The sequence below is a fragment of the Hippocampus guttulatus genome, chromosome 2 (assembly GCF_054856545.1).
Source record: "Hippocampus guttulatus isolate MCC_2025c chromosome 2, RoL_Hgut_1.0, whole genome shotgun sequence".
NCBI lineage: Eukaryota > Metazoa > Chordata > Actinopteri > Syngnathiformes > Syngnathidae > Hippocampus > Hippocampus guttulatus.
Window position 1 is genome coordinate 8415644 of NC_141262.1, and position 15554 is coordinate 8431197.

At 41.1% G+C, this 15554-nt stretch overlaps 1 protein-coding gene and 1 long non-coding RNA gene across 4 annotated transcripts; both read left to right on the top strand.

The window, feature by feature from the left end:
* The first annotated feature begins 224 nt into the window (after window positions 1-224).
* rgs14b (regulator of G protein signaling 14b) lies at window positions 225-10148 on the top strand. 2 transcript variants are annotated; one of them, XM_086134297.1, is made up of 15 exons: window positions 225-325; window positions 2441-2462; window positions 2604-2755; window positions 2846-2938; window positions 3121-3264; window positions 3356-3532; window positions 3647-3719; window positions 3801-3898; window positions 5257-5475; window positions 5643-5716; window positions 6033-6159; window positions 7145-7226; window positions 7865-7917; window positions 8045-8135; window positions 9177-10148. In XM_086134297.1, exons 1-15 carry the CDS (start codon window positions 281-283, stop codon window positions 9422-9424), a joined length of 1698 nt encoding a protein of 565 aa, XP_085990423.1. In that variant the 5' UTR covers window positions 225-280; the 3' UTR covers window positions 9425-10148. The 2 variants fall into 2 exon arrangements, with proteins under 2 accessions (XP_085990423.1, XP_085990434.1); XM_086134308.1 differs by having other exon boundaries at window positions 8045-8114.
* A 366-nt stretch (window positions 10149-10514) lies between these two features.
* Window positions 10515-14726, top strand: LOC147208396 (uncharacterized). Of its 2 annotated transcripts, none has more exons than XR_015103417.1 (5): window positions 10515-10739; window positions 12898-12992; window positions 13077-13154; window positions 13496-13549; window positions 13627-14726. It is a non-coding gene; the product is annotated as an uncharacterized LOC147208396 (long non-coding RNA). The 2 variants fall into 2 exon arrangements; XR_015103416.1 differs by having other exon boundaries at window positions 10521-10739; window positions 12937-12992.
* The last annotated feature ends 828 nt before the right edge of the window (window positions 14727-15554 follow it).

Consider the following 15554-nt stretch of genomic DNA (forward strand, 5'->3'; position numbering starts at 1 on the left):
TGGTGTTGGTTGCTTCAAGGGAGTCCGATGTTCATTAGCAGCACACTTTTGCCTTTTAGTTTGTTTCTCAAGATGTTGCTTGAGAACAGTGTGATGTGATCATAGTAACTTTACTTCCTCTTTTGTGGCCTGTTGCTATGGCAAGACCTCCAGGCAGGAAGTGACCAGGGGAACCCAAGTGAAGAGGTTTGGTGTGTTTAGGTGGAAACATTCATTGTGTCTTCAGCCGCTGTGGGCATCGTATTGTACTTGCGCATCGAAGTGTGGTGTCTTGGTTAAAATGGCAAAAAATTGTAATTCTCGAGGGATTCCTGTTGGCCACATGGTGAGTTCGTAAGAATAACAATTTGTTTCAAGTTTGATTCGGTTAGTAGGGTCTTTCATATTAAAAGGGGGATCTAAGGAGGCCTCATATGTCCATGTTGAACGATTTGGATGTTATTAAAGTGACATGAGTGTGAAAGCGTCTGTTGGGCAGTTTCTATTGCTACTAAAAAAGGAGAGTGAGAAACCACACATGGCCTATTTGCCAATCTGTCGTGTGTAGGCTGTGTGTGATCATGACTGATGGTGTACTTTGTAATGGAAAAGGCCTGCATGTGTTCATTTTTATTTATGGAAATTTACACTTGGCGCTTGTCATTTTATGTTATGTGACTGTTCCTGTCATTGGCAGTGCAGAAAATGTGTTGTTTTGGGCTCATTTCAAGCACTGATGCCTTGTGATGTGTTCAAGAAAATGCTTTGCTGGACTCCCGTAAGAGATTTTCACCGTTGCTGTCACCGCTAAATGAACGTTGTCACTGTGAGCTTGAGTTTGTTCTCATCTTGAGGGTGTCTCCAGTTCCAAAAGCTGAATGAGAGCCAACCATCAGTGTCACAACCACTTCCTGCGCAGCCTGTTCGTTTCTACTGTAAATGAAACCAAAACATTTAACATGGTTTTGCACTTCTATATCTGCTTGTGTTTTTAAGATAATGTCCGAATAGCATCTAGAAGTGACTGGTTGTACTTCGAATATGATTTCAGTTTAAAATGTAAACATGTGTCACGGTAGAGCATCTAACATCAAGCACAATCGCTTCCAGGGGTTTTGTTGTTTGCGTTTATATATATTTCTTTCCCATAAACATCTGTCTTGCTCCTTTGAACGATGGTCTGCTTGACTCGTACAACATATGAATGAGTTCAAGCAGTCGTGCATCATTTTGACAAAAATAAAGCCACACCTACTTGCAGATTTCCTATCACGGCAATGTTTCATGGTGCATTTCCTAACCCTGCAAAACCACAAGGCTTTTATAAAGAATGTAAGGTTTTAATTGTGGGGGGGGGGGGGGGGGATGCAGTTTACATTTATGCAACTACTGCTGTGCGATATATCTTGGATACAATATTAAATGTCATCATCGATATTATGGATTGTAACTATTTAGACTATGAACAATGTGTACATACACTAATCAATATCTTAACACATGAAAAGATGCTTGCACCAGATTTAGCAGAAAGATCATTTCCATCAGTTGTCTATGTCATGGAATTTTATGGAAAAAATGCTGTATCGTTGTCGAGATATATATTTTAGTCCGTATCTCGCACCACTTTCTACCGTCATCTTCATTCCAGCCAGTCACGAGCCCATTCACTTTATGGCATGAACGTTATGTCACATACTTCCTCAGTCATGTCTGCACCCGTTATTTCCTATTAGCTTTTCAATGATAGCTTGATTATGCTCGAAAGTGAACGTGAAATGATAATTGCGTGAAACGGTTCGAAAACGATAACATCATGAAACTCATGTGATCAGGTCCGCAAATTCTATGAGGATGTTTTTGCCAATTGTTGGTCGCAATCAAATGGATCGACAGGATCTTGAGGATAGCAGCAACAAAGAAGAAATTCTGCACTCAATGTGAATTTTCTCTCTGTTCACGAGTTATACAGTATTAATGTAAAGGGTTAGTTGAAGAGATTGTAGCTGGATTATATTCACAAGGCATACATTTAAATGCAATACTGTATTGGTGACTTGTCTGTTTTTCAACTAAATGATTTTGTTGGAGTTGTTTGTTTTTGCAATGAAATGACATCAAAGACCGTAATTATTTTTTTTCCCTCCAAACCCAGCCTCTTAATTGCTTCATTACACTCAATAAAATGTTTTAGCTTGAAAGTGGACCAGAAAAAGACTCCTTTTCACAAAAAATTGCAATGTTTATGTGTTTGAACTCTTCGCATCTTTGTTGATGTCTTCGAAAAGAATCACTCTTGAGAGCCCCAAAAAAAGCTATAAACACCCTAAACCCAATTTTATTTCTGAAATTGATATCAACTTTGAATGTTGTTTATTTATTTATTCATTCATTTGTTTATTTTGTCTGGCACCACCCAAGTCTTGTCCTTTCTAAATCACCGTTCACTTTCTTTTAACAGAGCCTTGCGGTCTCAGATGGAGGTGAGCCTGAAGTGCCTGCTAATAGCAGAGTGGAACATGTCTATGCACGAAACAAGAACATATCTGATTCAACCTCATTTTTTGTTGTGCTTATCCTCTCTGGCAAATGGGTGTGTGTGCGTGCTACGCTGTTGTGTGCAGAGTTGAATATGGCTGCACGGAGCAGTACAGGCAGCAGCTCTAGCCTCCCCGGGACCCCGGGCGGAGAGGCATGCCTGGCTAACAGTGTGCTCAGCTGGGCTGTCTCCTTTGAGAAGCTGTTGGAAGACACCAGCGGAGTCAATTACTTTACAGTGGGTTGCAACACATAAGCGAATGGAGGTTTTCCTCTCACCAGGTAGGCGTGCACCTTGAGCAAATTGTCCTGCGTCTACTTGTCGCAGGCCTTTCTGAAATCGGAGGTGAGTGCAGAGAACATATTATTCTGGCAAGCGTGTGAAAAGTTCAAGAAGATCCCAGCTACATCATTGGAGGAGGTAAGACATGCTTTCCCTCCCTTTTATGCCGATGACATTGGATTGGTCTGAGGATCAGGTTGCAGTGAACCAAATGGAAAACCTTGATTCTAGTTTGAAAAACACAATTTGAACTCATAACAGTGCACTATCCAAGATGTGTGTGTGTGTGTGTGTTTTGTCTGTCTCCGATGTATTTGTAGCTGAAGGTGAGAGCTCGCTCCATCTATGAAACGTACTTGTCTGAAAGTGCTCCCCACTCTGTCAACATCGATGACACGGCCAAAAAAGATGAAAAAGACTTGGACCAACCAACTCCTGATATGTTTGACAAGGCTCAAGCACAGGTCCGTTTAAATGACATTTACACAATGCCAAGAGTCAATTAGAACGTTGCTTAACTTTTTGTTGGTTTCGTTTTGCCTTGGTGCGTGCCAGATATTTAAGTTGATGAAGATGGACAGCTACAGACGATTTGTGCGCTCTCCTCTCTACCAAAGCTGCACTTTGGCAAGTGTAGAAGGCAAACGTTTACCTCCGCTCTCTGCAGAACCTTTTCGCACGGTCTCCTGGGAGGATGTGGCCAATCAAAGCCCGAACTTAAGTGACAAAAAGGTAGCATCAGGCAGGGAAAGAAGATAAATCAAAAGTCAGTGAATTGGTTTGCAAAAGTGATACGGGATGTAAGTTTTAATAGCCTTTTAATGAGGTCATTACTGTTTCAAACAGAGCAAGGCAGAGGAAGGCACTTTTCCAGCCGGCAAGAGCATCAAACCGCGACAAAAAAGAGGGTCCTGGGGAGGTGTGATCTTTTTATCTAAATTCGACTTTGATGCGAATCATTCAATTTGATCTCACCATATTTTCTTCTGTCTGATCTTAGATGCGCCCCACAGCAATGTTTCTCTTTATCACAGAGAGCATAAAGCTGTCAAGTCGAGCAGTAATGTGGAGCTTGACTCCCTCTACAGGGCAGCAGAGGTCAGTGCGGTTTTCACGATTGAATGGTTTTAGATTAGCCCGGTAGTCCAGTGGTTAGCACGTCGGCTTCACAGTGCAGAGGTACCGGGTTCGATTCCAGCTCCGGCCTCCCTGTGTGGAGTTTGCATGTTCTCCCCGGGCCTGCGTGGGTTTTCTCCGGGTGCTCCGGTTTCCTCCCACATTCCAAAAACATGCATGGCTGGCTGATTGGGCGCTCTAAATTGTCCCTCGGTGTGAGTGTGGGCGTGGATGGTTGTTCGTCTCTGTGTGCCCTGCGATTGGCTGGCAACTGATTCAGGGTGTCCCCCGCCTACTGCCCGAAGGCGGCTGGGATAGGCTCCAGCACCCCCCGCGACCCTAGTGAGGATCAAGCGGTTCGGAAAATGGATGGATGGATAGTTTCCCAAACTTTATCGGACCGAGGCACAAATTTTATTTTAGAAAAAGCTCATAGCATAATATAAAAAAGAAATGTTGCAACATTATACACTTTAAAATGATGATCTTATCTCGATTCACACCCAAAATGTACTTTTTTTTTGGTGGGCAATACATAGTGAAAGGAGCTACATGATTTTATTTTGTGCAACCACTTAACGAAATAAAATTGAATACATACAACCAACATTTTTTTCAATGTGTAAAATCTGGGTCCGTTTGGTTGAAAAAGTCACTAATATCATCTCAGGACTTGAAGAAAGGCACCTAGATCTTTAACAGCTTGTAGTTTTTTTTTTATGGCAGTTATGCTTGAAAAGCATGCCTGACTTTGACATAGTTATTCAGAGGGTATGTCGAGTCAAACGTTTTCTTTACAAGTATGTGTCTCCACTAGTCTAAACACTCTATTCTGATTAATATGGAATTTACAGACTCTGACTAAAGTGGCAAAATGGTCACGTGGCAAAATTCCACCATTTCAGGAGGTGACCATTTTGCCACTTGCCATCAACTTAAAATGACATCACAGTGCCTGCATGACTCAGCCCAGAAAACAAGTGAGCGGTGATTGGTCATTCTCTGAGGCACTATGACGCCATTTTCAGTTGACAGCAAGTGGCAAAATTTAAAATGGGTGGATTTTACTGCTGATTTCATATTCCTCAAATGCAAATGTAATCAGAATGCCGTTCACACCACAAGTTAGGGCACATAGAACATATTATTGTCGATATATATATATATATATATATTTTTCCCCCTCTTTTAACTACTTGACTTCCTCTTGAAGCAGCACTGATGCGAGTGTCAGCCTTTCCAGTAGCTCTGTTCTAATTTTATTCCCATGTGGATGATCAGGCATGTAAATTACTAGAAGGCTTTAAATTACAAATTGACACCTGCCCCAAATTCTTTAGAATGGCCAATCGTGTCCTCGCTCCCCGGAGCGAGCCGGCATTTCAGGAGGACGCTGTGGGATGGAAGGCGGCTATTGCTGTGTCTACCTGCCTGATGGTAGTGCCTCCTTGGCTCCGACCCCTTATGGCCAGCCCATCAGAGAGATGCTAGCCGGCCTATGTGAGAAAAGAGGCTTCTCGCTAAAAGATGTCTTCATTTACCTTCAAGGCAAGGACAAGGTGAGGACATGGCAACACATATGACAAAGAAGCATTTTGTCTCCCAAATTTGCTTGACAACACGTTTTATGAGATGATTTTCCTTGGTTATGCTTCATTCATTTTTCAAATGAAGCCTGAATGACATCATCTGTGAAAGTCACATTTTGGTCTGTGCTTTCTCGCAGCCATTATCACTGGACCAAGACTGCTCTGTACTGAGAGATCAGCAGGTTTTGCTTGAGCTTCGGGTGATGTTTGTGTGAGTCAATGTTCTTGACTCATTTCCGTGTGTTATTTGCTCTTTCTCGCCCTAGCAGGCTTGCGTGCACACACATGCGAGCGCTCGCACACACACACACACTGCAACATTTCTGCTGTCACACTTTTAGAGGGAAAGTCCACGTTTTAACACTTGACACCGTCTTGGTAATGACTTTTGATATGATTTCGAGCCAACTGTGAAGTTAGACTAGCTGGTGTCTATGTCAAATTCTTGAGAGACTGGAACCTTTGCTTAACTCATTTTGATATCATGTTCTAGCGTTTTCTTGATGCGATGTTTCGACGTGTTTCAGACTGGAAAATGCATTTACTGGAAAGACTGGTGGAATCATGGCCAAGTCAAGCAAGACACTGCAGGATGCCCTATCCACAGTGTTACAAAAACATGGCCTAAAGCCTCACGAGGCCCAGGTTACCATGGTAAGTATTTCTTTATACACGTGTTAGGGGTATTGGAGAGCTAATAACTTTTGGGTTATTTTCAGATATTGGCATGTTTGTTCCAGTTCTTCGTGGAGAATTTTGCTACCATTTGACATTTTAAAAAATGGCAACACCAGCCAGGAAATGTTGACAATTTTGTTTTTTAATTAGAGATGAAAGTAAACTTTTGAGGGTTTTTTTTTTGTTTCTTTCGTGTGTCTGTGTGTGTGCGCGCGCGCGCATGTGTGTGTATTTATTTTTTTCTTCTGAAACGTCATGGTTCCAATTAAATGGTAAAATCTGTATTGTGTGAGCTTTTACAGATAAAACCTAAAAAACAAAAAGGGAAAATATCTCAAAAACCTGGTATGCTAGAAAAAAGTAGCGGTATTAAATTTGTGTGGAAAAAAAAAAATTTTTGGGAAACCATCTCTGATTTAACATTTGCTATTGACAAGTGTAATTGATTGTTGTCAACTAGGGATGGGTATCGATTCAGATTTCCAAAAATGATTCGATTCACAAGGGCCCAATTTGATTTACTATTCACTTTAATTTTCGATTGAGTGAAGTAAGGATTTCATGCGGTACCAATTTTACTTTTATATGAAGGACATTCTCAGCAGTGCTGCAAATAGAATTTTCCAGGCATCTACCTTCAAGCTTGTTGGAGCTCATTTCAGTGCTTCCGCCATGTTGTTTTGATACCCTACTCTTGCATAGTGACAAGATCTCAGCAGGCGCAAGAAGTCACATTAATTTATGTCGGGAAAAAAAATTAAAAGATTTGTATCTTTTTATAAGTCGATATTGGGCTATGAAAAGGAAAACTGATTCAGATAATCATTTTTTGGGGCTTGTTTTTCGTTTAAACCCAGCCTTATTGTCAATACTGTCACACGCACATGTTCCACCTACTTGATAATTATCATACATGTATAATTGCACTGAAAATACTGAACGCGTTCCATTGTTATTTTAGGTTGGGAGTGACAAGACTGTGAACATGAACACTACGGTGTTCAGACTAGCCAATAAGATGCTCCGGCTTGACAGAGCAAGAGGTATAAATGCCAACGTGAACGCTGTATTGTTAACAGTACTTCTCCAAGCACTTTAGCATTATGGATCCATAATTCTAACGATAGATTTTACATTCTACGTGTTCCCTCCTCCCCACTTCCTGTACATTGACCTGTTTATTTAATGGACCCTTGAAAGAGTCTTTTCACCGTCCACTTAACTGTCCTACTTTTTCTCCTGAGTTACGGTCGATGTAGTCATCGGTGTTCGCGTGATACTCTTGATTTGCGTGCCTTTCACTGCTTCCCGCAACAATGTCCGGTTCGTTGAACGCGATGCCATTTCGAGTTAACACCCTCACTTGCCTACTGCTGATACACCAGCACCGACTTCACTATAGATCATCGGCGCTTGGCTCAACTTCTCACACTTGGTAAGATGCGTAGACACTATATGGCTGGATCACAAGTTCCGCTTAACGCAACAGCTCAACAGCTTTTTCAACATTACCTTCAAACTCAAACACTGACTTGTAGAAAGTGTGGCACTTTTTCCTAACCAACACAAATTTAACACGGCAAGCCGTCGTCCTTTCGATTGTTCACCCAAGAAAGCAACCCAAAATACAGTACTGTCCTTATCCAAATCTGACAGCAGAAACTGACTTACATTTGAACAGGAAGAGACCCAAGCAACATCACAAGAGCCAGTGGAACTGCATTTGCCACACAGGTAAGACAATGTCTGGTTTGCAATGTGAAGTGCAATTACAACGTTCCCCCACTATTTGCAGGCAATGTTATCCTGCCAGCAATGTTTTGCAATTACAAAATATATATCCCTTTTGTCTGGGATCAAGGCAGGATCAGGTGATCTGGATACCCGGTTGTCCCCTCAGACCGACAAAGCAAAGACTTCACCAAAGCCCAGTAAGAACCCCGACATGGATGGTAGGACTCCTTAGCAGTAATGCAGGAAGGGCGAGGTTATTATAAGCAGGGGTGCACACCAGCTGTCAATCTGCACCCTTTCCAAGGAAGATTGATGCCTATTCCATGGGAGAAATGGACATGTGGCATGCTGCATGGCACCTGGTGACTGGCGCGCACACCTTCTGCGCCAGGCTGCTAATTTAAAGACAAAAAAAAGTGCACCCCTGATTTATAAGAGACTGTAATATGTTTATAAAAGATTCTGTTAGTGTGATGGAGAACCTTAATACAGTGAAACTCCTCTACAACGAAATCATGTTTGCAGCAAAAAAAATTCACAACAGGGGGGTTTTCACTGTAGCAAATTTGATCTCAGATGTAAACACACACAAACGTATGTGTACTCTTTATTTTTATTCCAATCGTGCATAAGTATGATCATACACTTCATAAAGTCAGTGTTGAAAGAAAAAAAAGGGAAAGAAATTGCGAAATTTACGATCAGCATTCACTTTCACTTACATCAATTTCTTGGATAATGTCTTTTATTTTGCTTCCCCCGTCTTTCATTTTGATCACTTTTACCCTTTCTTCCAGCGTCAGAGCTCTTCTTGTCTTAGCTGCTTGACATCCAAAGGTCCGTTGTGTAGCCATTTTAGCAATGCAACGTTCTTGCTACGTCTGAAACTAACAATAACAAATACTTCCTGTGACTACTGCGCATGTGTAAAACAGTGTGGTGGTTGCTGTTGCCGTTTCCGAATGAAGCAGTAGAGGTCGCTGTTGGATTAGACTTCGTTGTAGTGAATCTCATCGCGAGGCAAGAGCAGAGAAAAAGATTTCGTATAATGCAAAAGGGTTTTTTTCGTTGTATGGGGGCAGGAGAGTAGGAATGGTGTTAATGCATGGAGATTTTTTCACACTACAGGGTATTTTCTCCCATGCAGGTTTCATTGTAGAGGAGTTTCACTGTATACTCATGGTTGCAATCATTTTCAAACCTAGTTCAATCGCTGCTATTTGAGTGAATGCCAGGTTGTGCGTGATCGCCGTCATTAGGGCTTTTGGACATGCTGACGAGGGCCCAGTGCTGCAGGGTTGACGACCAGCGAGGTCTACTCACCAAAGAGCAGCTCAAGGTTCCTCTGTTCCTTCAGCTACCCGCAGACCAGGGAAAAGAGCCGCGGTCCGAAGAGTCGAGCACAAGTGCCTCTTCGACTGCACATCCAGACAAGGTCACAGAGAGCTCACAACCCTTGAGTTCAGCTGAATCTGAACACAAAGATTTGCGGGAAACATCTGTATGAAAGAACTTGTGTGTGGGGGGGGGGGGCGCTGGGGAAAAATAAGAAATGCAAAGAACATTCTCAACACATGCGGCCACCTGTTGTTTTTTTAAAAATTATTATTTTTTTAAATTTGTGTGTGTGTGTAGCACTTTTTAATTACCATTGAAAAATAAGCTCTCAGGCAGCATTGTGCTACCTCTTCTACCAAAGCTTGAATTCTTTAGGAAGAAGAGAAAGAAGGCATGAGGACACATTTGACAAACACTACACTTCTTTATAAGGAGAGTGTTTCATGCGAAATATTTTAATGTAGCTAAAATGAAAGCACCTTGCAGTAATGCAGTTGGCTTTACATGATTTGTTTCACTTGTATTTGAATGAGATTTCACATCACTGCATTGAGGAATAATCATTATGTGTAACTAAACTACAGCCGCATGGGACTGCGCAGTTTTTGAATATTGCATGTTTCAAGACGATATAGTGTTTTAAGGTTTTTTTTTTGTTGTTGTTGTTTTGAAAAGACTTCATTTGCCTCCTTGTTTTGCTCGTGTTTGCATTCCTTTCAGTGTTTTGTTTGCTGTGATGGTACATTAAAGTCCTGCTCTGCTCCCACCTGAAACTTGTAATTCACAGGATCATCATTATCACTTAGTGTTGTAATGCAGGGAGTCAATAGACAGTAGCAGCTTTAACAGCTCAAGGCGACTATCCAAACAATTAAAATCTTGTCAAATACGAACCCTTCTCTCTCCTCTGTACATATTGCATGTCAGCTTTAAGCTGTTGGTTGATTTGCCGTGATGTCTTTGCTTGACACTTAAATTTGAATTTATTTTATAGCAGCGCAGCCACAACCCATAACACCTGTGATGTTAACTGTGCAATCCATAAAGCTATAAATGAAACTGAACTCTCACTATAACTTGAACATGGACCCATGCAGCACCTGGTAGGACCACTTATGGTTCACTTCTTATTTCGCTAATAGACTGCAGCATAGAGCTTTTAACAATCAATTTCAAGGCAAAGGATTCCATTAATCAAGTACTTTGTAAATCTGCCTCCTGTTTGTCAAGATGCATACAGTAGCAGAGAGCATCCTGTTTGGCATACCAGGTGTCTGGCATTTTCTCTCCTCCTTTCTCCCGTGCGTGTGCACGCGTGCGTGTCTCCATCCGATCCATCTATCCATGCATGAATGGTGCATCGGTAGAGCTCTGGATGGGCACAGGGAAAGGCGTGCGTCAGCTCACACAGACTCCATAGCAGCAGTGACGCCAGGAGCATCTCCTCGCCTGGACGTCTATACAGAGAAGAGGAAGCAAAGCAGGTGAGTGCTTGATTTCTCTTCAGCTACTGTGCGTTTCCCTTCTGTTCTATGACAATGCTATTTGCAGTTTTGATCTCAGATGATCAATCTCTTGTTTCCAATTGAGCATAGTTCGATACTGTAGCCTTGTGTTTTGGGGAAGACAACAGCCATTTTCAAACATTTATGTACTTTTTTTGGGGGGAGGGGGGCATTTTATCATCTTACAGAAGAATACACAAGACCTTGTATGAAATGCATGAACATGACTGTGTTCTGCTGGTGTAACAGTGAGCCTGCATGTGCTTGCTTCACAGAGGCAACACCCCCCAACCCCCACCCTACCCTACCCCGAACACCTCAAAAAAGGATTGGAGGTGACAATACGACAAAACTCGGAACATAATGTCCTTATCCCTGACAGCCCCATTTAAGCTCTTTCCCACTTGCGTCTTCTGTCCACATGATTATCTTGGTGGTCTCTCTAGATGCATACATACATGCATGTACAGTATGACAACCCGACTTAACATTCATCAGATTATGAAAATTGATCTATGAGTGCCTCTGAAAGATATATCAACACTTCTTGGTCCATATCCCCTAGTCCACTCCACTTGTGACACAAAATGATTTTTTATTTCTTTTGTCCTCTAATCATATGGAGGGCAGTACTGTATTCCAAGCACCACCTTTTTGATACCATACCCCTGTGTTTAGTACCCTGATAAATGGGTGCAAACCTGTAACAAGACCAATTTCTACTTTCCTATTGACCATTTAATGGTATTTCTTTACTCTGTAATACATATACATTAAAAAAAATCTATGCAAAAAAATGTTTACACCCCCCTGTGGAAATGCCAGTTTTTTGTGATGTGTGTGTGTGTGTGTGTGTGTGTGTATATACTGTATATATATATATATATATATATATAAACTGTATTTAAGAGGGGAAGTTAAATGCCAAAAAACAGGTAAAAGCATCAGCAAAAAAAAAAAAAATTCTGAACAGCCGCACACCCAGTTTAAAAGGGTGCATACGCTTAAGCCACCACATTATTTGTTTACTTTAAATTTCCATTTCAAAAAAAAAAAGTCCCCCCTGAATTGCTGGCAAAGATATGTCACAAATGGTGCCAAACCTTTGGAAATTATTGATCTTTGCCTCTTTTTTTCCCCCCTTACAAATCCCCCAAACCTGGCATTTGAACAGAGGTGTGTAGACCTTTTATATCGACTGTAAATTTTGATGTTTACTATCTTTCTTTCTCTGGCATTAACCCCACAAGAATCCTCACCTGTTTGACCGCTACTGGAAGCTTCAAGCCTGCTGCCTTTTGCTGTCAAACTTGGCTGCAGAACAGTTTTGCCTCTGTTGTACTTTGTTTTTTACTACTAATGCACTGTTACATATTTCATTCTGCCTCCTCTTGCTGTACTGTGTGACCAAAAGTGATGATGGGTGGGAGAAACGAATGCAAAAGACTATAAGGCAACATTTTGTGTTTGCCCAGTCTTGCAGAAAGAGTCCCACATTAGCTTTTAAGAGCCCAGTCTGTTGCTTTTGTCATAGGGCACGCCATTGTATACAAGCACGAACATGTTCGTGCATGCCAATAGAAGGAGCCTCCATCCTCTTGGCCTTGGTCATCACTGCCGCCTTCTTTATTTAAGGATTGCACATTGGGAGGGACTTGGTGAGAAAAGGGAGACTATCTTCCCGATTTGGGTCACGTTACCTCTGTGAGCTGGTCGGAGATGTGCTCAGCCATCCTGCTGAGATCCTCCTCCAAAGTGTCTCCTCGGTCCATAGCATACATTTAATTTGAAGCGCACAATATTGTGTGCCAAGTCAACCAGCTTGGTGGGGTTGCTTTTTATTATTATTATTATTATTTACATCAAAATAATGGGGTTGATGTAAAGTATGAGAGTTGCAGGGAGTGTCCCACCGGGTGTTTCAGAGACTTCAGTGAGCTGTACAGGCACATCGACCTGGAAGCATCAAATTGACTTGCTGGCAACACGAATGTGACGCTACTGTGACATCAGCAGTTATTCTTAAACTTAGCGTTTCGTGTTTCGTGTAGAGTGGCTTGCTGAGCGCTCGATCGGGGGAAACTTAACTTGGATTACTATAATCAACCTCAAGTCATGACTCATTGGTATCGTGTAGGTTTCACTCAATAGAATTGCGAATTCTGTCTCTGGGCAGTTTTCCAATTGAAGTCATCTTCACTGAAGTCAGCCATGGAGCAGAAGACAGATGAGGTACAAACATCATAAAATCTTCAATTATGATTGAGTGCTACATGACAAGGAAAGACTTTTCAAATGTTTTGCTTTTATCCCAAGTGCTCCACCAGCACCTCACCTCAGAAACACATGAAGAGCCGCTCAAAATCCATCGAGGAGACGCAACAGTCCAAGAGGGTGAGAACAGTGCACAAATCCTCCAAATCCATATGAAGGCGATAAACTAGCGGCGAGGAAAAAATTGAGACAATATCTGCTGCAATTTGTTCGTTTTCAAAGCTCGTAACTATTCCATCTTAGCATTTTATTTACATGCATACACATTTATAATTTTTTTTATTTACTTATTTATTTGAAGAATACGGCGATAATCTTAATCAAAATGTGACATGATAGAGAAAAACTGAGATCGGCTTTGGATTCCATACCCAAAAATTTGGTACAAACAGCTGAGAGACCGAACTCAACACAAAATTGTGTTCCCCAGTGTAAAATATCGATCATGTCTTTCTTTCTAGGGCATTTCTTCACAGAAATCCCTTCCAGGAAGACCAGAGCTGGACAGAGTGAAGGTGAACTACTTTTTATTTGTCTGTTCTATAGCGACATGTCTTTTATGCAACATAATGTTCAGCTTCCCGTCTTGCAGGAGTGCGTTGACGATTCAGAGACGCCCTCATCTTCCACCGAGGAATTAAAGGGATGAACCAATGGCAAAGTCATCTTGTCATCAAATTCACATTTGTAAGAAAAAGCAAGCGATACGCAGATGTTTAGAAAAAAAAGACATCTTAAATACTATAAGTTGTCGCAAACACATATGCACGTTAAGACATTGCATGTAAAGAAAATATGGTTCTGTTCTGTTGTAAAGAAGGCCCGACCGATATAGATTTATTGATAGATTTTATTTTATTTTTTTCTAGCAAGTGCCATTTGTAATACTTGGCAGAGTAACATTTCTGATAACTCAATCGGCTGATGAATTAAAAAATATATAATGAATTAAATACTGTACATTTCTTTTGTGGTTCCTCAACACTTTCAACAATATAAATGTATTGCCGGTGGAATATTTGACTGTTTTACAATACGTTGTCCTAACTTTATGTCAGACAGAGAGAGAGAGAGAGAATTATTTTTTCCGTGTGTGTGTGTGTGTACTGCATATACAGTACAGTATATAAAAAATTGTCTGGTTTATGAGGTGATATTGGCTGATTAATCGGTCGGGCCTTAGCTGTAAACATTGCAAAATGTGAACTGACAAGAAAATTGTGTACATCAGTTGGTGCAAGCCAACAAGCCCATGAGGTGGTCATGAAGCATTTTTATTTATTTCACAGTGGAGACCTGTTCCTCTTCCATGAGAGATGAATATCTTTTTGTGCGCACGTTGTAGCCAATGAACAGAGACATCAACCACTCTACAGTATTGAGTTTGTATCTCCTGGCCTCAAGCCAGCAAAAAGTGTGAATTATGGAATAGTGTTCCCGCTAATGTATCAAATTGTCGGTTGATGCTGTTGGTTCTCCATTTTCCACTGCACTCATCTTGTAAAAGTACATCCGCTTTGCTTGGTGCACCACTCAACATGTGTGCTGCTTACCTACAGCATACTGTTACGACCACTCTCAGTGCTATTCAAGATGAAAATATCTTTTTTAAGGAAAAAAACTGAGCTCTTCTAATGGCTTTGGTTGTGGTAGGTTTTGTGAAAATGTAATAAAATCCTCCACTCAAGAGTGTCATGTTACCATTTTGCTTGTTTGTTACCATGGCGACTGAGTCATCCTTCCCGAATTGACTTAAACCTAGCCAGGTTATTTGTGAACTATGTTGGGATTATTATCTTTTAAGTCTTTTAAGTAGTCTTATAAGACTAGTTAAAAATATATAAAAATTGAGCACCATGAAAACAGAAGGTACACAATGAAGCTGCAACATCCATCTGTAAAGACAAAAAGGAAAACTTTAAGATGTTCAAATGAAATTTTACAGACGCAGCAGTATCTTCAGCTTCAGTTTAGCTGTGCGCAGAGCTTTTGTCTCTCACAAGTCCCAGCTCTCATTACTGCTTTGAAAACAATTTGTCTAAAGGAGGTGGGAGTTATTAAGTTGTATTTCTCTGAGGTCCGCACGCTAAGCTTACAGTACAGTATTTGTTTGGTTGCACTGCTGATGTGACAAAACTGCCAATGGACATCGCTGGAGTGTGCGCGTCATTACAGTTCACACTTGCAATAAATAAAAAATAAATAATAATAAGAAAACTGTTTCATTTTCACATTTGTTAAACATCAGAGCATTCTGATTCGAAGTGACTTGGCAGTGTTGTTTGCATGTTCTCCCCATGCTTGTGTTGGTTTTCTCCGATTCGATGACTCTGGCTTCCTCCCACAATCACTCTAAGTGGTTCATATGCGTGAATGTGCGTGCGAATGTTTTTATTTTTTATTTTTTTTAGAATGACCTGCGACTTAAATGGAGTACAGGATACCACATTCTAGAAGACAACACCACCCTCAATTGAACGGATGAGGAAGACCCATATCAAATTACTTATATCAAGGAAA

Bases quoted from the DNA above. Each gene is read 5' to 3' on its own strand.
- rgs14b (XM_086134297.1), top strand. From the start codon at position 281: ATGGCAAAAAATTGTAATTCTCGAGGGATTCCTGTTGGCCACATG. The intron at 5,476-5,642 runs GTGAGGACATGG...GCTTTCTCGCAG, and splicing joins ACCTTCAAGGCAAGGACAAG to CCATTATCACTGGACCAAGA. The intron at 7,227-7,864 runs GTATAAATGCCA...ACATTTGAACAG, and splicing joins CCGGCTTGACAGAGCAAGAG to GAAGAGACCCAAGCAACATC.